Here is a 25,395-nt window from a genome sequence, read left to right as displayed (position 1 = left end):
CATTTTAATCAAGAGCTGCACCTCAAATTCATCAACGTCAAAATCCAAAGTAATTTATCTTTCTGGAGTGGCTTGTGCTGCAAATTGAAATGCGTTGTTCTGTTCTTGACTGCCAAGAAAACTGTTTGTCGTCAACGTCACACTCCTGTTGAGAGTGTGTTTGGCTTGGAAGTGTAATATTTTTTTTTAAAGGAAAATATTTTTAAAGTATAAACCTCTCCTAAAAATTAAACAAACATACTTTTTATGTGAATTTTAAAAAACAAAACTAAAAAAAAAAATTACCGTCCATCCAAAACACACACAATCTATTAGTCAATTGATCTAGATAAAAAAAATAAGTCCATATTGTTGACTTTTGAGCTTTTATAATTTTTTTATCTTGAACAGCTTAATGGTCTTTTTGTCCAAGGACAAGATATGCAAACAAATAAAATAACAAAGAAAGACCGAGTAAAGTAATCTAGATTGGAACAAGTAAAATAGAATTAATCTTAAGACAATTTTTCTTTTAATGAAACGATCAGCTTTGAAATCCGAAACTCTTAATTGAAAATTTCGTGTGCAAATAAAAAAATGGTTGGGCGTCACGTAGGTGAAGACTGCTATAACTTAGTTTGATTTAGAAAAGGATTTAAAATAGAATTATGAAACTTATCTTCTACTCGGAGCATCTAGAAATATTTTTAAATATTGTTAAATCAATTTATTATGTTTTTTAAAGATATTTTCAAGGTAGAAAAAAGAAAATAATACCAATTTTTAACTCATTTTATTATATAAAATTATTTAACATAAAAATTAATTATTTTAATAATCAAAATCATTTTTAACAAAAACATTATTTATATTGGAATTCAGCAATCTCCTCTTTCTTTATAGTAAAAAAAAAGATTAAAAAAATAACAAATTTTAATACCAAAATTAAATTTTTAAATATTATCCTTTAAAATTAACTTTAATTCAACTTTTATTTAAGATGCAAGTCTTGAACTAGGGAATATGTTTGGGGTCTTCTAAATATACTTGTATGTATTCAGGAGTAGCCGTGGAAAAAGGGAACAACAATGGGAAGAAGAAAGCAGGGATAATTGCCAGCACCGTTGTATTTGGCATGGGCATGCTAATGTTGGGAATGATCTTTTGCATACGGAGGAAGAAATTTAGAATGAATGATAACTTCAAGGATGTAAGGAAAGAAGACATGGAGTTACCGATATTTTATTTGAGCGCCGTTGCAAATGCCACTGGTAATTTTTCAAGCAGAAACAAGCTGGGAGAAGGTGGTTTTGGACCAGTATATAAGGTAAAAAAAAGTCACCTACCTGTTCAAACCATCATCTAACATGAAACTAACTGAAGAATGTTGATGATAACTTAGGGAATATTGGCAGAAGGACAAGAAATAGCAGTGAAAAGACTTTCGAAGAGTTCTGGTCAAGGATTGAACGAGTTAAAAAATGAAGTTATATTAATAGCTAAACTTCAACACCGCAATCTCGTAAAGCTTCTTGGGTGCTGCATCCATGAAGATGAAAAAATGTTAATATATGAATACATGCCTAACAAAAGTTTGGACTTCTTTATTTTTGGTGAGCACATGGCTGAATCAACAGCACTTTGTTTTTGATCTGTTATCATCTATATTTTTATTTCTGTAAGAATTGAAGTTATTTGACTAACATGGATAGAAATTGATCAGACCAGACAAGAAGAAAATTAATGGATTGGAGCAAGTGCATGAACATTATTGTTGGAATTGCTCGAGGGCTTCTTTATCTCCACCAAGACTCCAGGCTGAGAATAATCCATAGAGATATCAAAGCCAGCAACATTTTACTAGATAATGAGCTAAACCCAAAAATTTCAGACTTTGGCCTGGCTAGAATGTTTCGTGGAGATCAAACGGAGGCCAATACTCATAGGGTGGTTGGAACATAGTAAGTGTCCATAATCTAGCCTTGAAGATTTTCCTTTGTGTTCTAAGATTTCTGTTTTTTATTATTATTAATGTTCTTCAGTGGCTACATGTCTCCTGAGTATGCATCAAATGGACACCTTTCTGTGAAAACCGATGTCTTTAGCTTTGGTGTCCTAGTCCTGGAGATAGTGAGTGGAAACAAAAACCGGGGATTTCGTCACCCGGACCAGAACCTCAACCTTCTTGGGCATGTAAGCTTCCATTGATACATGTAAATATATATTCTTTATTAACCGAGAGGTGATATTATACTGCTCAGTTTCTTTCAGACTCGTCAAAAGGCATGCCATGGTACCTTAGTTACATCAAGGATGCTTCTGCAGTTAATAAAAGATACTGCTTTTTTTCTTTTCCTTAGGCATGGATACTTTGGATTAAAGGGACACCCTTGGAATTGATCGATGAATGCTTGGCCAACTCTAGCAATGTGTCTGAAGTGCTAAGATGCATTCATGTGGCTTTATTATGTGTGCAACAACGACCCGAAGACAGGCCAAACATGCCGACTATTGTTCAAATATTAGGCAATGAGAATCCATTGCCTCAGCCTAAACAGCCTGGATTTTTCATCGGAAGAAACCCACTTGAGCAGGATACCTCATCTAGCCGGAACAATGTTTACTCAGCAAATGAAGCTAGTTTGACATCACTAGAGGCACGGTAACTCGTCACTTGAAAATTCAAGTAAAAGAGAGAGATAAGACTAAGTCAATCAATAAGATTTCATGGTTTCAGAAATTCTATTTGCTGATATCCAATCTTGTTTTCTACCGGTTCTACCATTCCAAAATGGCATCATAGAGCTATATATATCTTAAGAGAATAATCAGTTCATCAATACCAGCCAAGCTGGCCACTCCTGCTTGCGATGGATCAGACATGATAACTTCCTGGTTTGTGTAAGCTTCATTTTCATGGTAGGCTTTACTCATTTTGTTCCTCTTTTCCCTTCATTGTGACTTGTGCTACATGAATTTTTATAATAATTAGCCTCTTGGTATTAATTGTTTATTTATTATTTTATCTTCATCCATTCTCAACAATGAGCACCTTCCTCTAGATTTTGTCGGACGACACATACTGTTGTGTTTTGCAATTTTATTGAAACAGTCAAGTCAATCGTTATTAGGTTATCATATACTACAATGAAATTATGATTATTGTGAATCTTTTTCTTGCCTGCCTGTTTATTTTAACCTTCCGTTTTGTCTTTGCTCTGCTTTCCACCTCTGCTCTGAACAATACATGAAAATGGTGTTTCAGTGCATTAGCTATTAACAAGAACAGCAAGCAGCATCACTTCCAATACGCTAAGATAGCTTTGATTCATGATAAGTTCACAGGTCATTTGAAAAAAGCTTAACAATCTCTAATGCCATAAATAAATAGTTTTGGATGATGCCTCCGTTTCAACCTCAACAATCAAGTGCATCAACTGGTCTAACTGTGTATATATACTAAGCTGAAGCTTTGTTATGCTCATTGTGGATGTCTTTGATGCGAAACTATTGAAACTTCTTGAAATTGGACTTTTCTGTCTTCAATAGATGGATCTTATGGTCACTGAAAAAAAGGTGGCCAATTTTTACCGAAGCTACTTGGAGTCAATATTTTGAGTCTGTAAGGAAGAAAAGCATTTCTCATGTCATTTCCTGAAAAATCTCTTCCCATTTGACTAGTAACTTCTTCTAATAACAAAACATCTTTCTTTGTGATCAAACGTGAACACATATGAAAACTCTCTTGAATGGGAACTTTTTCAGTGCTGTTTGCATGATCTTTCTTGTTCTTTATCTTAAAGCATAATCTACCCAAGCCATAGGCGGAGGAATGTAGAAGACTGAGGTGGGCTGTAGCCTATGTAGAAAAATAAATCAGTATTTACAATTTTAATTTATATATGATAAATGTAATGCAGTAATTAATAAGTTTTAAAAAACAATTTAGTGCTCTAATGGCTTTAAATTAATTTTTTCTAAATGTATTCTCATTAAAAAAAACTCTGAGCTAACATTAATATTCCCATATAATATTATTTAGAATTGTAAAACAATTCTTAGTAAATAACCAAAACACAAAACTTAGTAAAAATCTAATCAAAATATTGATTTTTATTATTATTTTTTTATATAAATAATCTATCTTCTTTCCAATAAATTGATAAAAATATCTTAATGAAAAAATAATAAAATTTTATTCTTTCCTTTATCTTTAGTATTTTAAAAAATATAAATTTATTTTGGATTTCACTTAAATAGACTAAAAGATTTTAGTCAATATATATTATGGTATTAAAAGAAAGATGTTATTAAATATATTAATCTTAATTTGATTAAAATTTAAAAAATTAACCAATTTTCTCGTGACATTCATTAACTAAATCTTGTTAATATATTTATTAAAATTTAATTATTTTATACAGTAATTTATGAGCTTTTACAATAAATTATCTTATAAAATATGAAAGACAAATATTAATCAGGAAGATAAAATTATTATTAGCAAATAACCTAAATAAGATACTAGTGAAATCCTAATTAAGAAAATTGAATATTTTTCATTAAGTTTAGATATATAAATAGTCTATCTTTTATTAGATAAAAAGAAAATAGTCTTTTTAAAAAAGATAGAGAATTACTACTTGTGAAATTGAAAATTGATTTAATTATATGCCGGATTTGATTTTCTCCTTTCATTCATATGTATAATCTATTTACACATAATATGAGATTGATATACCACATATAAATGCTCCGTATAAAAAAACTACAGGTCATTTATATTAATAATAAAAACTAGTGATAGTTTATCAACATTATTATTATAATATATTTAACTCAATAATAGATTTTTAGTATGAATAATTAAATTTTAGATTCAATGATGGGATAGTGAAACTCCTTGTACTTAGCTATGCTTTAGAACCTAAGAACAACTTTAAATCATTTAAATTTGATGTTATTTATAAGTTTGCTAAAAAAATTTATCATGAAGATTTTAATGAACAGGAAATGTATTATTTAAGATCTCGGATAAAATATTATCAAATTGATGTGATTCATCATAAGAACTTTTAAAATATCTCTATTATTTCTGAATTATATAGAGAATTAATTAAAATAAATAAGTCACAGCACTATCATTTGATTGACAAGTTGATTCATTTTATTTTGACTTTATTTATTTTCATTGCCACCATAAAATGAGTATTTTCGGCAATAAAACATGTTAATTTACATAAATATGAGTTTTTAGCATATTTTATGATAATTTACATTGAACGAGATCTTGCTGAAAATATTAATTCAGATTCGATCATTAATAAATTTTATTTTACAAAATATGAAAGGGTGCAACTTCAACAGTGTAATTTATTTTTATTTTTTTAATTTTATATACTTTAAATTTGAATTAAAACTTTATTATTTATTTGAAGAATTTATATATATAAATTAATAATTGATATTATAAAATAATATATATATATATATATATATCTGTTTGATAGCCCAGGATAGAAAAAATCCCTGGCTACGCCCTTGCTTATATGCATATAATTTATCTAAACTGGTGTGTGTTTATAGTAGAAGACTACTAAAACCCAAAATAATGATTTAAGACATGGGTCTTGCAGTAAAACTTAACCATGACTATTGAAATACGAGCGTTGAACTTAAGACGATGATAATATTAATTAAACTTTAATATATTTTATTTAATGATATTAAAAAAAAACTTGAAGGCCACCATTCACTCATAAAAAGAAAAAAAGACATATTATTTGATCTAGAAAAACAACTAAACAAACGTCCAGACGTTCAACATGAAGATTTAATAAATAATAAATATAGCCATGTAAATTATACTTACAAACCAAAGTCCAAAATAATAAAAACAAAACTTCTATTACACATTTCAACTCACATATCCATATTCACACATTCAACAAAAAAAAAACGGTGGAAATTTGTTTAATTAATATGATTTGAATAAAATATAGAGGGATAATAAATTAATCTTAAAAAACTTTTGGTTTTATTTCTTAAATAACCCTTGTTTTTCTGGATTTAATTTTTTATTTAAGATAGCAAATTAATATTAATAATGGTGAGAATTAATTCTTATTCATTTTTTATTTTTTTAGCTTTCAAAGTTCATTATAAAAAAGGAATGAAGAAAGAGTTTTCAACCTGAATTTTTCATGTTTTTACATACTCTTATCCACTTCACATTTTAATGTTTGTTTCTCATTTTAAGTTTTTGTTTTCCTTTTAAATCTAGATCTTAGGTTTATCTGATTGAGAGATATTTGAGTGTTATATTCTTTGATTCAAATATCTTATTTAGAAATATATCTAAACTAAGATGGTGATGCTGGAATCTTGAAAGACATGTTGCAAACATTCAAGTTATATAAGTGGTGAATAATAGAACTTTAAAAACAAATAATTCATCCTTAAGAACAACAAAAAATTTATTACCTTAAAGTATTTTAACAAGTATTCTTTTTTATATTAATTTAAACATAAATATTTTTTGCTACTAGTATGCATGTTAAAACTTTGAATAATATCAATTACAAGTTTGATTATTTCAAGAACTTGTCTTAAATGATTAATATGTTCACCTAATCTTTTGCTATAAATCAAGTTATCATCAAAATAGACAACAATAAATTTTTCAATAAAAAATCTCAACACATGATTCTCGTGAATGTACTAAAGGCATTAGTCAAACCAAAGACATTATTTACCACTTATACAATCCATATTTAATTTTAAATGTTGTCTTCCATTCATCTTTTTATTTCATTTTAATTCAATGATAACCACTTTTGAAATGATCTAGCTGACCCTATATTAGCAGATGGAGTTTGTTTGGTTTAAAACATCGTGGTGCCAAAAGAGTTTAGAGTGCCAGACTTCATCACATATACTAGAATAGAATAGCCAAACACTCATCTTCGATCATACTATAACAAGATGGATGAAGTTATTCATAATGACAAAATGCTAATTTATTTCTTTCAGAATAGTCTCATAAGATCTGCCTTTAGTTGGTACATGAGACTACATAGTACCAAGATTAAGAAATGAAAGGATTTGGTAGACGCCTTCTTCAAGCAATATAAATTCAATTTGAAAACTTTTTCTAACAAACCCAATCTAATGACCAAGGAGAAGGGAAACCAAGAGTCTATGAAAGCATATGCACAAAGATGGCAAGGTAAGCCAATACATTTCCATCCTCCGCTAATAGAAATAATGTTGATGTTCACGAACATCTTCAAATCCCCATATTATAAGCATATAATTGGAAGCTCAGCTTAACAATTATGTGATACTATGAGAATTATAGAAAGAATTGAACAAGCTATCAAAAAAAAAAATTAGAGGTCCTATCATGGGTTCTAGAAATATGATGAGAGATGAATCAGAAGATGGCTCTCAGGTGGGAAATATTAGTTATATGGTCTAGCCAAGTCTCATTCTAGCATCAACTGCTCAAGAGTCTTTGTCAAAGATTGACATACATTTGCCACTCGAGTTTGTCTACCAACATTTGTCAAACTTCGGACTTGTTGCCTTGACTCCATCAAATCTCATACAATTATTGTTTTCTAGGTGGTATAATCTAGATGTGAGATGTGAATATCATGATGGAGTCCCGGGCCATTCGATTGAAAATTGTAAAAATTTAAAGTATCACATCTGGAAGTTGATGAGCAAAGGACATATTGAGTTTATGAAGAATAGTGATACCTACCACACAATCACCTCATCCCTATCTTCAGCAATGACCAGTAACTTGTAAAATGATGTCGAGGCATAGATAATATAAAGTTAGCTAGAGAATGAGCATTGTATTTTGCTTCAATATGTTTTCTATATGTCATGACTCCTTCATGTATTTTCAATGTATTGTATTTTATTTTTACACTTCCTACATGGACACCTAATATTGCATCCACTAAAATTTCTCAGAAAAGACGTTGTAAAATTAATAAAACTCTGAACCCTATAACAATAATTTATCCTCCACAATGTTTGTGGTGAATCTCGATACATGCATGCATGATCATTCATGACTTCTATCGAACCTCTACAAAATAACGATGACAACATGTATTAATTAACTATGTTAAGTAAATAAATTTGCAAAAATATTAATTATGTTTTCCATGTGTCATGACTCCATCATGTATTTTCAATGTATTGTGCTTTATTTTTATACTTCTTGCACGGACACCTAATATCGCATCCACTAACATTTCTCGAAATAGATGTTTCAAAATTAATAAAACCCTGAACCCCATTACAATAATTCATCCTCCATAATTCTTGTAGCAAATCTTGATATATCCATGCATGATCATTTATGATTTCTATCGAACCTCTATAAAATAACGATGACAATATGTATTAATTAACTATGTTAAGTAAATAAATTTGCAAAAATATCAGTTTAACTCTAGATTATCCAACAAACTAATTAAAACTTCTCTTAAATATTCAGTATCAATTATCAACATCCATACAAATTTATACACATAAATTTATGAAAATTACAACTCCGTAATAGCATTGATAAAAATTAAAATGGACCCATTAAATAGTCTATCATTTATTTCATCACAACACATCTAATTCGATAATTTGATAGAAATTTAAAAACTTTACAAACAAATACAATTTTACAAAATCTAAAACAAACCAATAACAAGCAGAAAATTATATATTCATACTACAAGTTTGTTTGAGAAATAACAATAAAACATGTACATACACTAATGAAATACATATACTAAAAAACCCATTAAATGATAATAAAATTGACATTTTAATGTTAAAATTAAGAAAGATAGATTGACTTACAAAAAATGACAAAATCCATAATAAATCAGAACACAGATATTATGACTACAAAAAAGAAAGAAATATTATTTGTATTGAGAAGTGAGGGATGTTTTGGGGGTGGTTACTTACAGTTTGGGAGGGGAGAGTTTGTTTAGATGTAGGGGTGAGGAAGAAGAAGGAGAAATAGGGGAGGGAAGAGTCAGTAGCATGGGTGATATATTAACTTTTACCGATGGAATCACCGACGAAACTATTCTGTCAGTGATTCCATCAGCACTTCTGTTGGTGAATAGGTCACGTCATTATACTGAGATCCCGGTTTGAATACCTTTGTAATTCTATCGGTAAAATTGCACCCAAAAACTTCCACGTTATCACATTATGTTTTTTCAAAATTAAATAAATTTTGTCTGGAATTTTGTCGATGCATATTGACAATATTATTCCATCGGTGTATACCGATAAAATTCCAGATGGAATTAGTCTGTTGGTATCTACCTGAAGAATTACATCCGTCGGTAAATATCACCACAAATTACCGACAGAAACATTATGTCAATAATTCTGTTGGTTTTAGAAGAATTTCTAGTAGTGTCATTTTTCTTATGATTTTCTTGAAATAAAGACATTCTTCTTTCGAATGGTATTTTGACAAAATATTTTGATCAAACTCCAACATGCAAGGTTAAGGCTACCCAATCCTGAAAAATTAAAAAAGTTAAGGTTACCCGTCGGTAAATATCACCACAAGTTTTGATTTTTGTTAAAATGGCATAAGATGACCAAAGAAATTTTGAACTCACATACAAAATTGAACCTTGTATCATGGAGCTAATTTTTAATGGTATGCATATTAACTTGTAGTGGATTCGGTAATTATGAACTTACAAATCATGGTTCTTTGCAAGTTCAAATCATTATATTGGACAATATCAAAATTTATCGGTTCTAACTAACCTTACATGAAATAAAAAAATATCATCTTTATTTATTCCTTTCAGAATTTGTAAACTATAAATCTTTGCAATCTCAAACTAGGTAAGGATAGATGCATATCATCTAACCTCAAAACATTGAATAAATATTTTTAGATTTTTCATGAAAAAATCCTCAATGACATTTAGTAAAATTTTGATGAATCTGAGTTGACAAATAAATAATTTTTTGAGCTATAATAGCAAGAAATCTTAGTTAAACCCTGTAATCAGGAAGCACCAACAAATTCAACCTTGTCATCAGAAAATCCAGTTAACCCTGTCATCAGGAAAGACTAATGTCAACATTGCAATCAAAAAAGTTCAGGAAAAGCTTGAGCAACCCCAATCATCATAAAAAAGAGAAAAGGATGAACCCTACCATCAGGAATTCTAATTGTTCATCCTTATGATTAGGGAGAAAAGGGAGAAAACCTCTACTATTATAAAATTCTCAAAAAAATAAAAAAGTTTAAATCTTATCATCAAGAAGGGTCTTTATATTATAAAATATTAGGTTTACATATACAATAATTTAAATACATATAATAAGATAATAAATTACAAAATTCTACCTCATACAAGAAGTATAGAGTATCATCAATGAAATCACTATTCTAATAGTAAATATAAGGGAACTGGAATTCATAGTAGTGTAGATGATCAATTTTAGCATGTAATTATACCTTATATATAATTCACTTCATATGAATTACTTCTGAATGTTTTGTGTTTCTTTACTATAAACTTCATCATTTTGTCCAACTCCACCTTACATAATTAGTTCTTTCCAGCATGACCATCCTTCTTTTATTATAACATTTCCTTCTCTCTTTTTTGTAATCCTTTCCAAAAATACTAACAAAAATATATTTTTAAATAAAATGAAGAAGTGCCAAACACATGCATAATACTCCAATAATATATGCTCTATTGACTATGAGTCCAACCTCATATGTCCCAATTGATTTTTTAGAAAAACATCCCAATTAGAATCTAAAATTATTTTAAGCCATTTCTATTCTTTGTCAGGTACAATATCACCTTTTTTCATAATTTTAATATGCATTTAGGATATAATTTCACGTTCCTACTACATTATGCATCCAATCTAAATCTTTTTTTTTTTTTATTTTCTTTTTACCACATATCAACTAAAGCATCATATATATATAACCCTTTTAATTTTCACACTCCTAATTAATTTCCTAACATCACAATATCTTTAATAACCTCAAGCATTTACACAATCTACCAATTCTTATAATTTCACATTTTCAAACATAATCCAAGATTCTAAATATTTGTCTTCACATGAATCATATCCATGATAAAAACCTTTCATTTATCTTACCAATAACATTTAAGTATAATAATATCATTTAAAATACAACACATTATAATTTTATATTCATAATAATATGACTTGTAGAGGATAGATCCATGAACCTATATTCATCTATAAATATATTATGATTTTATACTAATTTTATTATTATTATTATTATTATTATTATTATTGTTACGATCTTATTACTATTTATGATGTGTAGCCATTCCAATTAAATGAAAAAGGACAGAATATTTATGATGTAGGGCCATCAATCATCACACCTTTTGTGAAAATCAGACTGTAAGGTACAGAGATGCATTATGCCCCACCACGCTTTTGGATGGGATTCATGCATTTTTACGTCAGGAGATACCCAGTAAGAAGGCATCATATAACACCTCTTTTTTTTACTACTTTCTATATTTTCATTTTCTCCATTTAAATTACATCACCAAAAATCGACCAAATCATTTCACATCGTAACAAATCTCAAACAATTACAACATCACCAAAACATCAAAAATCAATGCGGTCCAATCCAATTTCTACATTTTCTTCATTTGCATACATGCCAACAATAATTAACCTTTAGTAATTCACATTATGGTATAATGGATGGCTTTAAAATCTCAATTTCCTCTAATATGGTTTTTAATTTCTTCAATTATTTTCTTAATCATGTAATTCAACCAACAATTAACTAATAATTAACATCATTTCATAATTTCATTCACATAATACATAAACCCCAAATTTTACAATTTGAGGATTTTCAATTCCCCATCAATATTAATCAAGAATAAAAATGGATTTAAATGAACGAGAACCTCTTCCCACAACTGGTTCATCATATCAAGGAAGCCTTTTAAATTCAATTCTAAAGATTTCTCCCTTTTCTTCTAATTTGATCAACTTCTCTCTATATCCCCCAACTCCAAAATCTCTCTCTCTCTCTCTCTCTCACACACACACACACACACACAATTCTCTGCTTTTTTTTTTTTTTTAGTTTCTTTCTAGGATTTCATGTAACTTACACTCTTCCCATAATTAAATTAAGAGAAAATAGAGGAATTTCAGGACAAGAAGAACAAAATTTTCCCAATTCTTTCTCTTGATTCGCGAAAACACAATATCTTGAAAAGCCAGACTTGTGGTTTGGGTTTTTCTTCATATAGCTTTCATGTGACCTGGCTTTATAGATACGTAAAACAAAACAATAAAAGCTAGACGATTTTGGACGACGCAGTTGCTTTCAAGTGGGCAGCGGTTACCGGAGTACTAAGGGCGCGCAGCAGCAATTTTATCATGCTAAGGCCTTACTAGATTTTTAACCCGCGGGTGGGGTTATTTTTTTTTAACAAAATAAAATATTTAAATATTACTAATGTTTTTTTGAAAAAAAATTTAAATCAAGTTGGGGTTAATTTGATTTGATCCAGTTGACTTTGTAAGTCCAAAAATAATATAAATGACTTGTAAAAACATAATTTGATTAAAAAAAATTTAAAATAATATTTTTTTAATATTAAAATAACAACATATTAGAATAACTTGAGTCAACTCGGATTAATATATCAAATCCGTGACCAGAGGTATGAGACTATGATAACTCTATATAAAATAAATAATAAATTTTATAAAGTCTAATTTTCAATCAATAATGTTGAATGATGAAATTGAAAAAAAAAATAATTAAAAGAAAAGACCTAAAAAAATGACCTAAGTTAACCTGTTAAACTCACAATTCGGATTATAAAACTAAGATAACATTGTAGAAAAAAAATTAAAAAAATTATGAAGTTTAATTCCCAATCAATTCAATGTTGAAGGATGAAACTAAAAAAAATCAATTAAAAAAAAACATAAACCCCAATCAAACCGCTAAATCAATTATCCGAATCATAAGACTGAGATAACCTTAGAGAGAAAAAAAACAAATTATTTAGTTTAACGCAATTTAACTTGTCAAATTCATGATTCTAGTTATGAGACTGAGATAACTTCATAAAAAAAAAATGAAAACAAATTATGAAACTTAATTCTCAATCAATCCTATGAGACCTATGTTGAACAATGAAATTTATATAAATTTTTATTAAAAAATAACACAAAAAATAAGCCAAATCAATATAGATTAATTCGTTAAGTACTATTCATAGGTTAGAAGGTCAAGATAATCTCATAAAAATCAAATCAAAATAAATTATTAAACATAATTTTTAATTAAATATATTATTAAATAATAAAATTAAAAAAATTAATTTTAAAAAAAATTAAATTAACTGAATTAATCTATTTGCCGTAATTATAGCATGCTTTCTCCTTGAATCTATGAATTTTATTGTTTGATTTATTATTCGGTTATTATAATTTTAATGCAACTTTCATTAAATTACCTAAGATATTAAATTTAATTAAAATTTTATATTTATGATAAATCATATCTAGTTAAACTGAACGCTAGAACTTTCAACCATCATTTATGACAAAAATGTGTGTTGCAGTGTTGGACTTTGAGTCTTTTGAATCACAACAGGAGAGAAGTTAGATCCTTGTGTCATTTCCGTTTCAGAAAAGCTCCGGTGAGAAACTCCGCAGTACCTAATCTTGTCTCTTACCAATCAACCGGTAAATTAATACCAAAACGTTAGGTATGCTGTAATCAGAAGTGATTAATGTGTAAAGCTCTCTTCAATGGGAAGATTTTTAGTGATTTTTGTATGCTGTTTCTTATTCTTCATCTTAACCAACTCCACCACACCGGCTATCAATCCAAGACACTCCATAAGAGATGGTGAGACTCTACTTTCAGATGGCGGAAGCTTCGAATTAGGATTTTTCAGTCCTGCAAATTCGACAAACCGATACTTGGGTTTATGGTTTACGAAGTCTCCTCAGACGGTTTTTTGGGTAGCGAATAGAGAAAATCCACTTCCCAATAGTTTGGGAGTCCTGAATATCACAAGCGAAGGGATACTTATCATATACAGTAGCACGAAAGATATTGTTTGGTCATCGAATTTGTCAAGAACTGCAGAGAATCCAGTCGCAGAGCTCTTGGAGTCAGGAAATCTTGTTGTAAGAGAAGAAAATGATAGCAAACCTGCCAACTTTCTGTGGCAGAGTTTTGACTATCCTAGTGACACCTTGCTGCCAGGAATGAAACTGGGAATCAACTTCGTAACTCAGCTTGAAAGCTTTCTGTCATCCTGGAAGAGCTCAGAAGATCCTGCTCGAGGTGAATTTTCTTTCCTTCTAGATCCTAACGGGTATCCGCAGCTTGTCTTGAAGAAGGGGAATAAAACACAAGTTAGAATTGGGTCATGGAATGGCTTACGTTTTGCTGCAGAAATAATTACGAAACCTGATTCAATTTCAACAGATGAATTTGTGCTCAACGAGAAGGAGGGATATTTCGTTTTTGGGATCACAAGCTTAGGTTTTCCGAGGCTTACACTAGCTCCATGGGGCATTCCACAGCGCTCAATATGGAATGATCGAACACATCAATGGCAGTATGTTGAAATTGCCCAGCATGATATATGTGAAAACTATTCTATTTGCGGTCCAAATGCATACTGCCAGTTCAATAATTCTCCTATATGCGCATGCCTGGATGGATTCATGCCTAAGTCTCCACGAGATTGGAAGTTGCCAAATTGGTCAGGTGGGTGTGTTCGAAGGACTCCTTGCAGTGACAAAGATCGCTTTCAAAATTATTCACGGATGAAATTGCCTGACACATCTTCTTCCTGGTATAATAAAAGCACTGGTCTCGGGGAATGTAAGGGAATATGTTTGAAGAACTGCTCCTGCACTGCATATGCAAATTTAGATATCAGAGGAGGTGGAAGTGGCTGCCTGATTTGGTTTGGTAGCCTCATTGATACAAGAAGGTCAAATGGGGATGGACAAGACCTTTATGTCAGGATTGCGGTTTCAGAATTAGGTATGCCTTTTATTAATGCGAATGAATACTGATTTTTTAATAGTCTCCATTGTTATTCCTAAGCCAGAGAAAACACTTCACTTCATAGGAAGCATTTAAAAAGGTATAGACTTGGTTTCCCCTACAGTATTTTGAGCACCTTTAGGTTGATTTTTGACATATGAATCTTTTTTATAGAAGTTAAAAGATAATAAATAAACATATAACACAAAAATTTAATGAGCAAAAGTGCTTACAATGTGAACTTCAAATTCCCAGCTTTATTTTCTCTAAAAATAATATTGATAAAGTTTCCATCCTCAAAAAGTTTACAAAATCTTAAATAACTCTACCTCAACTACAAAACAAAATAAATATTTAAAAATATAAATGAAATAATCATAAAATATAAAATAATGCATGAAATCCGAATAAAACAAGAAAAATAACATAATTGGTCTAAATTAGGGCCCAGGGCAAGATTTTGGATACTTAAAAATGCATTGGTTTGCCTAGCATCGTAGGGCAATTATAGGAAAAATAGCCTCCAAAACTTCTGTAAATATAATATTTGAGACAGATCTAACAGCCAAATAAAAAATTATAGCCTTTTAAGCTGTTATTCTAGTCTGGAGTGATCAGTCCTCTTCTTAGGCCTAAACTTGTTTCCCTAGTTCATAAATATATCTTCTAGACCATCCACATAATTTTCCTAAGATAGATCCTAATCTAAATATGGCATATCCATATTTAACTACTCATAATCACTTATTATCTCAAGTATAGCTGTATCATTCTCCCATGTTAAAGAGAACCCGTTCTCAAATTCTATTTCTCCTCCAAATAAGATGTTAAATGTTTGGACATTGAAGACATTAGAAGTTTTTGAGTGATTAGGAGGACAAATCCTATAAGCATTATCATTTATCTTCTACAATACCTCATATGGGCCTATCTTCCTTTCTTTCAACTTTTTGTCCTCACCTATTAGAAACTTGTCACGTGTAAAGACTTCTCATACCACATCACCAACCTCAAACACCACTCTTCTTCAATGAGTAACAAATCAGGCATTATACTTGGCATTGTTGTCATTAATTGTTTGTTTGACTTCCTCATATATGTTATGCAAGTAATCTACCATATCTGTGACTTATAAATTTAGTTGTCTAATAAGGGGAATAAAAATTATCTCCAATAATCTAGAAAGATCTTATCCATAGACTATCTCAAAATAAATCAATTGGGTGGTTCAATTCTAAGACCTATTATAAGTGAACTACACATGATATAATGTAATATCCTATTATTTCAACTTATCTTCGATTAAGTTTTTATAGTAAGTTGTCAAGATTATGATTAGCCACCTTTGTTTAAGAATGATAAACACCGTTAAAGTTCTACTAACTACCCATCCTTCCTCATAAGTTCTTTTAGAAATTACTCATGAACTTTACATCTCTATTCAAATTGATGGATTTAGAAATGTCATGCAAACAAACCACTTTATTGAAGTAAAGTTGGGCTACCCAAGATCCATCCATGGTCTTGAGGGGCCATATTCGAGAATTGATTGCGATCATATTAAAGGGTAAGGCATTTGCTTGGTGGGAGCAATTAAAGAAAACACAAAAGAGATGAGAGAAAACTAGAATCAATGATTAAAACAAGATGAAGAAAAAGATGAGAGTGCATTTCTTTCCTTTTAATTACTTTTAAAATCTATACTAAAGGTTTTACACACTAAAATAAAAAGGTAAATATGTCAATGAGTACATTAATGATTTTTGTTAGCTAGTTTCCAAAAATGATCTAAAAAAACAAAAGAATAGCTGGTGGCAAGGTACTTTAGTGGCATACATAAATCTATCTAGGATTTATTGTGTCTTATAGATGATTTCAGAGGCATATTAGTGGGATTTAATGGTGGAGAAGCAGCAAGTTGCTAGGGATGAAAACATAAACTTCTAGGTATAATAGAATAATAGAAGATATATTAGTGACCTAAGAGAGACCACAAACCAAATTAGGTCAAACCAATAAAATCAATAAGTAACAAGTCAAGGTGGCTTCATTTTTTTCTATTTCAGATGTGGTGAGTTAAGACACCAAATTAGCAAGTATAACAAACTAGAAAGTCGTCTAAGAAAGAATCTACTAATAAAAAAGAAGCCTATGAATTTTGCTAACAACAAAGATGATTTAGACAATGATGGGGATGTTCTGCTTGGACATAGCAGTACAACCCTTCTTATCAGGAAAAATTTGTTAACATCCAAGAGGACTCAAATGAGAATACAAGGTGTAATATTATTTTCTACTTTATATACATCATCAAAGATAAAATTTATTGTTTGATCACAGATAGTGAAAGCTGCAAGAATATGGTATTTATAAAGGCAGTAAAAAAACTTCAACTGGCATTAAAAGTTACCCTAAAAACCAACTAGTATGTGTTAATGCTAACTAGGAAAGAGAAAAAAGTAGATGACAATCTTATGAGGTAAGAGGTGTGCTTGCAAAATTTTAAGGTTCCATGCTGAATGAGTTTCCCCAAAGCTTACCTTCTATAAGATAGATATAATACCAGACTTGATGTTAGGTTCTAGATTACTAAACAACTAGCTTATATATTTTGCCCTAAAAAAACTAAAGAGTTGTGGAAATAAATGGTGGAGAAAAGGTATATGCAAGAAAATATAAGTTATTGTATTGTGCCAGCCTTTTTAGTCCTTATAAAGGATGGGTCATGACATTTGTGTGTAGATAGCCACCCCATCATCTGGATCATAGTAAAATACATGTACCCTATACTACATCTAGATATTCCTAAAAACTTAGGGATTTTGATATGAAAGTTGAAAACCCCAAATTTGTTCTCTTCTCATTCAAGAAGTTATCTCCCCTAAATTCACCTATAATTGTCAGTACTGGCAAGGGACCATGATTACTCTCCTGATCCTGATCACACTCTCATGTTCCCATAAGTCTCTTTCCTCTAGCCTATGAGTTGGTTCTATGATCCACCTTTTCTTGTATTCGATGACAAGCTATTAGACATTCCTTAATTAAAGGAAGGCTCCTCATTCACTTCTTAACCACACTCTACTTCTCAATCTTTTCTCATCATGGTTTGTTAGTGGCACACAACAAGTAAACAAATTCTCTTCCATGGGTTTGCAGCACACAACATGCATTAAATCTTGGATCATTAGTTTTTTATATCAATTGATGTAGGCAGAAGCTAAAGACAGCAAACAAACAAAGAACACAAAAATTTAATGAGTGAAATGGGCTGTAAATGTTAACCCCAAATTTCTTGTTTTATTCTCTCTAAAAATAATATTGATAAAGTCACCCTCTTGATAAGGTTTACAAAACCTTAAATAAGTTAAAAACCCTTTTTCAACTAAAAAATAAAATAAAAATACAAAGAAAATAACCATAAAATCCAAAACAATGCATGAAATCTGAATAAAACAAGGGAAATAACAAAATTGGCCCAAATCGGGGCCTCGAGGCGATATTTTTTATATTTGAAGATTTGGTGGTCTGCGTACCATGATAATTGCTACTACTATAAAAATTTGAGCCCGATTCAATATTTGAATTAAAAATTATGATTTTTTGAAATCATTAGTCTGGTCTTAAGCTTCTTTAATTCCTCTTGAGCCTAGAAATAATTTGTTAGATTATCCATTGTTGAGGATGGATACGCATCTGCTAGTGACATATCAACATCTAACTAAAATCACATGTTATCTTAAGTACAGCTGCATCGCTTTTCATTCATCAAAACTAGAAAGCATCGTTTCTTCTGCTCCATCTTCCCATCTGAACATGCTCTAAAATTTCACTTCTCCTAATTTCCATTTCGAGAATAGCCCTCAGCACCGAAAAAAAAATTATAAGATTTTATTCAACTTCTATTTAAGAAGTGATGTTGAACTAAAGAATGCGTCACTAACAATTCCTCTTTGCTTTCAGAAAATGTTGAGAGAAAAAAACCTGTCGATAAGAAGAAGCGAGCAGTAATAATTGCTAGCTCTGTCGTATTGGTTCTAGGTTTGCTGATACTAGTTGTCTCCTACACAAGGAAAACATATCTCAGAAAAAATGACAACAGCGAAGAGAGGGAACAAGACATGGAGTTACCTATATATGATTTGAACACGATAGCACGTGCCACTAATAATTTCTCTAGCATGAACAAGCTGGGAGAAGGCGGTTTTGGACCAGTATTCAAGGTGAATATAACTCTGCTACTTGTGCAAACAATATGGTAATATTAAACTAAGTTCTGTTGGTTATTTGTGATTTAGGGTACATTGGTAGATGGACAAGAAATAGCAGTGAAAAGGCTCTCCAAAAGTTCTGGGCAAGGAATGGACGAGTTCAAGAATGAAGTTGTGTTAATTGCTAAACTTCAGCACCGCAACCTTGTGAAGCTTCTCGGTTTTTGCATCCATAAAGATGAAAAAATGTTAATCTATGAATACATGCCAAACAAGAGCTTGGACTCCTTTATTTTTGGTTTGAGCCTATACTGATCAATAGATAGCATGTTTTTTTATCATTTACCATTTATCAATTAATGCTTCTATAACAAGTGCTGGTGCTGGACTAACATGGTATAGAAATTGAGCAGATTTAACCAGAAAGAAATTACTGAATTGGACAAGGCGTGTCCACATCGTTGGAGGAATAGCCCGAGGGCTTGTTTATCTTCACCAAGACTCTAGACTGAGGATCATTCATAGAGACATTAAAGCCAGCAACATTTTACTGGATAATGAGCTAAACCCAAAAATTTCAGATTTTGGCCTTGCTCGAATGTTTGGTGGAGATCAAGTGGAGGCCAATACTAATAGGGTAGTTGGGACATAGTAAGTATTCTTAAACTGGCCGCGTTGTATTGCATTTATATGCTTTCAGAACTGAATCTAGCCGATATTATTTTGCAGTGGATATATGTCTCCCGAGTACGCATTAGATGGACACTTCTCTGTGAAATCGGATGTCTTCAGTTTCGGTGTCCTAGTTCTGGAGATCGTGAGTGGAAAGAAAAACAGGGGATTTTGTCACCCAGACCAGAACCTTAACCTTCTTGGACATGTAAGCTTTTGTATAAACATGTTAATATATAATCGTGATGAAGAGAGCTGGTATCAAACTATCCAAAGAGGCACATCCAACAACAAGCCATAGCATTTTCTTCTTGATACTTCTATAGTTAACTGAAAAAAGATATATTCATTGCTGTTATGCTAATCAGAATGATCCATCCACTGATACAACGTGTTGTTTTGGAAGGCATGGATTCTTTGGACCAAAGGAACACCATTGGACCTGATTGATGAAGGTTTGAGTGATTCGCGCAATCTAGCTGAAGTTTTAAGTTGCATTCATGTGGCTTTATTATGTGTGCAACAGCGACTAGAAGATAGACCAACCATGTCGACTGTGGTTGTAATGTTAGGCAGCGAGAATCCATTGCCTCAGCCTAAGCAGCCTGGTTTTTTTATGGAAAAGAATGCATCTGAAAAGGACAGTTCATCAAACAAGCATGAAGCTCATTCATCAAATGAGGCTAGTCTGACATTATTAGAGGCACGGTAGCCTATCGTCGATTGACAATGGAGTTGAAGCTGGAAAATTTCATGCTTTCAGATATGCAGTGACATCTGTTCCTGCTTTCTACCGTCACACCATTCCATGACAGAGTGATTGGAGCTAAATGATTTCAATATTCGTCCTTCATGTCTATAGTTGTTTTGTTTGACAAGTCTTCCTGTATTGCAAAGAGGATTGCACATTTGTTTTTTCGTCTTTTTTTTTTCAGTTCATGCTTTGTCTAGTTAACTGCATGTTATCAGGTCATTATCATATAGGATAACAGAAACCTTGTTGTTGTTGTTGTTGTTGTTGTTATTATTAAATATTTTGGCCTGCCTGTTTATTTTAAGCTTTCCTGTTGATTTGAGTCTTTGCTTTCCTACACTAAAATCGCACCTCAAAGAAGCCTAGTCAAATAAGAAACAGAAAGCCATAAATTGCCCAATTGTTTTTTAATTTTTTCTTTAAAGTGGTCTAGAACCCCTCAAAATCAGTTAACTATTTATCCAAAGGAAATTAGGGCATGGAATACTAGCTCAAAAGACTTCACCGTTGCTTTCGTTTCGTAAAGAATGGAAGAAGAGGAATTTTGTTATTTATGCTTCCAGAAATGTAGTGACATCTGTTCTTGTAATGGTAGCCTAAGCTAGAAATAAATTATTTATTACCTGCCTTATGGTGTTTATAGTTTAATTACAACGTCTTTCTTTAGGTTTATTCAATCACTTATCATCAACAGCATTTAAAATGATAAACAAACAAATATAAACATAACTCTGTCATGAACATACGCAATTGTCCGATAGACACAACTCTTTGTTTTAATCAAACACGACTTTACTTTAAATTCAATTTCTCATTCTCCCATTTTCTCACTTTCATGTAAATGAAAATTATCAAATCAAAATAAACATCGAAGCAGAAATGGGGGATATAGAGAGAATGCTAGTAGAAAGCCTCTACATCACACAGAGTATCTCTTAACTTCGAATCTTACTTTATGAAAATTATCGGATTCCATTAAAAGGTAAACCCAAACCAAATCTTTTTCCATTAAAGATACTGGTTTCTTATGTTTGTTAGTTTGATCTTTATAATTCTCATTTTGTTTAATGATTTGTTTACATTATTACCTCTGCATCTTCTCTATATTCTCAGCTTGAACTTTCACATCATAACTAAATTTGTAGTCAACAGGAATTGGAGCTAAATCCATGTTCGCTGGGGAGATATGTATGGATTCCAACATTATAGGAAATCTGTGTATTTTCTTGTAAAAATTATTGTTCGACTTAGAATAAAATTCTAAGTAGAATAGGTTTTCTCACTATACAGTATATATAATTGCTAAACAGATGAATAATACAAGAAGCAAATGTTAGGTTGGTTGCTATTTTATATGCAACAAATGGATGACACCAACCATTGACTATTGACAGCTACTATTGTTGAATGAGTTAGAGTTGGTGGCCACCAATATTGACAACAAAGCAAGAAGAATCTTCATGAATGCTTATAAATAGAGGCATGTGTGAGAGAACAAAATATGAGAGAGGAAATAAAGCTAAAGAGGTGAGAAATGGAGGAGAGAGTATGCTATCAAGGGCAGCAAGCAATAACTACCATCGCACCAAGCAGTAGCTACCATTGCAGCACTGCAAAGAGAGAAATAGAGTGAGGTTGAGAGTTGTCAAAGAGGGGATGATTCCTCCTCCTCTATTGTTGTAAATCTTGTATTCTCCCTACATAATGCAATGGCTTCCCTCGTGGATGTAAGCAGTTTGTCGAACCACATTAAATATTGTGTCAGTGTGTTTGGCCTCTAATGAGCAAATATCAGAACATCACCGGTCGTATTTCCCCATAATTGGTATCAGAGCACATGGTTCAAAGTGGTGTTTGATTTTGCTCAAAAATGAAAGTTGTCAAAATTGTGTTTTGACCATACCACTGTGTAGAGGAGAAAGAGACGAAGCCACTGGTGAAAACCACATCGAAATCGGACGTCGAAAACCGCCGCAAGCGCCAGCGGGGTGACTGGACACGCGCACAGACGCGAGACGCGCGCCACGTATCCCACGCGTCTTCTTCACCTGGATGGGTTGACCCGACCCGAATACCAGAAAATCCAACCCATGCGCGAGATTTGGATGATGATGATGTCATCATGACATCACAGTTTCGTCAGCTTGAACAGGTGGCATGACATGTTAGCACCAGTCAACAGCCACGTCAGCATTGTGGGACCCATTGCCACGTCACCCAACATGAGCCGAGAATGAGCCGAGTCAAGTCAAGCTGGGTGACTGGACATGCGCACAGACGCGCGCCACGTATCCCACGCGTCTTCTTCACCTGGATGGGTTGACCCGACCCGAATACCAGAAAATCCAACCCATGCGCGAGATTTGGATGATGATGATGTCATCATGACATCATAATTTCGTCAGCTTGAACAGGTGGCATGACATGTTAGCACTAGTCAGCAGCCACACCAGCACTGTGGGACCCATTGCCACGTCACCCAACACGAGCCGAGAATGAGCCGAGTCAAGTCAAGCTGAGCCAAGCCGCGAGCCAAGGGACAGGATTCTATGTGGCAGAGTCTACGTGCAACCGGTACTGAGGTTGAATCTAAGCTGTTTATTAGGCCAAAATTGTTTTGATCAAATATTAGCCGCCTAAAGTACGATTTGGATGATTTTAGACTTGTTTCCAGCTAATTTGATCATTTCAAATGCAATGGTATGGTCCGATCATTGAGATTGAGACTAAAAATTAGCGATGGTGAATTATTGAAGAGAGATTATCCGATCAAGAGACATCTAATGGTCATCATGGTGGTTGATGGAGATGAAGAAGAACACCCGATCATGTGGACAATTTGAGGTGGTGATTAGTACTTAAAAGTGCATTTGTATCATGGTTTTATATCATCATTTTGCACTTGAAGTATCAATAACTCCTTAACTAAAACATGTTTTATAATAATATATCTAATAATATAAGATACCTATAATTTATGGTAAATGTCTATTTTTAATGCAGGCCTATCACATAAATGAAAAGATTGATTGATGACTTGAAGAACTTAAATTGCAAGGATAAAGAGATGGCCAAACTTAGAAAAGAGATGTCGGTGCAATCCAAACCGGAACACTATTCGGTAATTGGGTCATATCTAGAGCTATATATCTCAGATTTAGGTCCAATTTATATGGATGGAAAGGTAAGACATAGGCCTACAACTTTCATATGGAGCCCAAGATCTAAAAAGGCCATTATCAAGTCCAAATTGTAGCAACAACAAAGAAGCCCGAATCTGTCTTCCAGCCCGAGCACTGTTCGGTATTTTGGCCATATCTGGAGTTCTAGAAGTCCAAATGAGCTGAAATTTTTACACAAGAAAGCTGAGACAATTGCCTACAACTTTCATGTTTACAACTGGCTCCAATTTGGACGTTATCAATGACGTTTTGGGCAGACAAGAGAAGATAAAGATTGTCACCAAGTCAAAAGTTGGCCACCCACTTATCAATTAGTCATCAAATCAATAGTTCCTAATTTTGGCCTATAAAAGGAGGCATTTGCCATGCATTTAGGCATCTTGGTTTCCAGATCAAGATCATGCTCTTCCTTTCTCTCTTTGTATTTTTTATGCTTTGTTTTCATTAATATTAAGTTTATGCCTTTCATTTCCTTTCCTTTACTTAGTTAACTTTTATGTTCTTATTTTGTTTATCTATTTTGCTTTCTTTCATTATGTCTAGCTAAGTTAATTATGTCAAGGTGAAAAGGTTACACTAATGGTGTAAGAATAAGTATAATGTAAACTTAATATGGACTTTAATGTTTGATACTAACATGTTTTATATTTGTTATCTTGTTCACTCTTTAATACTTTGCTTGTTAAATGACTAATCTTGATTTATGTTGTATAACACTTGGTACAACAAATGCTTGGCACTTTCATAGCCCATAATGTATGGTATAACCGACACCTGAGCTATGAAAGGAACTTGATTTATTGTTAACATAAGTTATAATCATGAATGCTTGACGAGATTTACAAGTATTAGCATTAATTGAATAAGATGACTAATGTAATCATGTTAACAATATATAATCTGATTGGAACCTCCTTTGTGTGTGGTTTCCAATTCAATAATAAGAGTTTATACTATACTTGTTTGATATACCATTAGTGGAACCTCTAACCTTGACATTTGTTATTATCATTGTTTAATCGTTACATTAATATTCCATCTCAAAGTTCTCATCTTCTTCTTCTTCTTCTCCTTCTTTTTCTTTATTATTATTATTATTATTATTATTATTATTATTATTATTAGTACTACTACTACTACTACTACTACTACTACTACTACTACTACTACTACTACTACTACTACTACTACTACTACTACTACTACTACTACTACTACGGTACTATTTTCATATATGTGATAGTTTGTTATGAAACTGTTGAAGACTAGCAGGATGATAGCACAAAGGAATAGTTGGGTTCCATGTGATCAAGGATCTAATAGAGTGGTGATTTCTCCAAGGAAGTTAGATTCGATGACTGTAATTTCTCGAGGGGAGAATTGATGAAGACCTTGATAATGGTAGAGAAATACAGCAAAAGGATAAAGATTGACACCCTATTTTGACTTGGATAGATGTTGTGATAGGATGAGCTG

The 25,395-nt window shown here is 31.8% G+C and overlaps 2 protein-coding genes across 2 annotated transcripts; both read left to right on the top strand.

Moving 5' to 3' along the window:
• Positions 1–1,003: 1,003 nt before the first annotated feature.
• Positions 1,004–2,981, top strand: LOC105130231 (G-type lectin S-receptor-like serine/threonine-protein kinase SD1-1). Its single transcript, XM_011032637.1, has 5 exons — positions 1,004–1,306; positions 1,382–1,592; positions 1,703–1,940; positions 2,022–2,172; positions 2,340–2,981. Exons 1-5 carry the CDS (start codon positions 1,031–1,033, stop codon positions 2,643–2,645), a joined length of 1,182 nt encoding a protein of 393 aa, XP_011030939.1. The 5' UTR covers positions 1,004–1,030; the 3' UTR covers positions 2,646–2,981.
• Positions 2,982–13,673: 10,692 nt separating this feature from the next.
• On the top strand, positions 13,674–20,991 carry LOC105130230 (G-type lectin S-receptor-like serine/threonine-protein kinase At4g27290). Its single transcript, XM_011032636.1, has 6 exons — positions 13,674–15,097; positions 19,064–19,323; positions 19,399–19,609; positions 19,725–19,962; positions 20,041–20,191; positions 20,390–20,991. The coding sequence occupies exons 1-6, from the start codon at positions 13,843–13,845 to the stop codon at positions 20,693–20,695; spliced, it is 2,421 nt and encodes an 806-aa protein (XP_011030938.1). The 5' UTR covers positions 13,674–13,842; the 3' UTR covers positions 20,696–20,991.
• The last annotated feature ends 4,404 nt before the right edge of the window (positions 20,992–25,395 follow it).

Source organism: Populus euphratica, unplaced genomic scaffold (assembly GCF_000495115.2).
Source record: "Populus euphratica unplaced genomic scaffold, PopEup_1.0 scaffold95.1, whole genome shotgun sequence".
Classification (NCBI taxonomy): Eukaryota; Viridiplantae; Streptophyta; class Magnoliopsida; order Malpighiales; family Salicaceae; genus Populus; species Populus euphratica.
The sequence above is the reverse complement of the archived record's forward strand: the minus strand, read 5'-3'. Positions and strand labels throughout refer to the sequence as shown.

Excerpts from the sequence above, each read along its gene's own strand:
- LOC105130231 (XM_011032637.1), top strand. The coding sequence starts at position 1,031 with ATGTATTCAGGAGTAGCCGTGGAAAAAGGGAACAACAATGGGAAGAAG. Across the intron at positions 1,593-1,702 it reads TTTGGACTTCTTTATTTTTG|ACCAGACAAGAAGAAAATTA; the intron begins GTGAGCACATGG and ends GAAATTGATCAG. Across the intron at positions 2,173-2,339 it reads ACCTCAACCTTCTTGGGCAT|GCATGGATACTTTGGATTAA; the intron begins GTAAGCTTCCAT and ends TCTTTTCCTTAG.
- LOC105130230 (XM_011032636.1), top strand. The coding sequence starts at position 13,843 with ATGGGAAGATTTTTAGTGATTTTTGTATGCTGTTTCTTATTCTTCATC. Across the intron at positions 19,324-19,398 it reads GTTTTGGACCAGTATTCAAG|GGTACATTGGTAGATGGACA; the intron begins GTGAATATAACT and ends TTTGTGATTTAG. Across the intron at positions 19,963-20,040 it reads AATAGGGTAGTTGGGACATA|TGGATATATGTCTCCCGAGT; the intron begins GTAAGTATTCTT and ends ATTATTTTGCAG.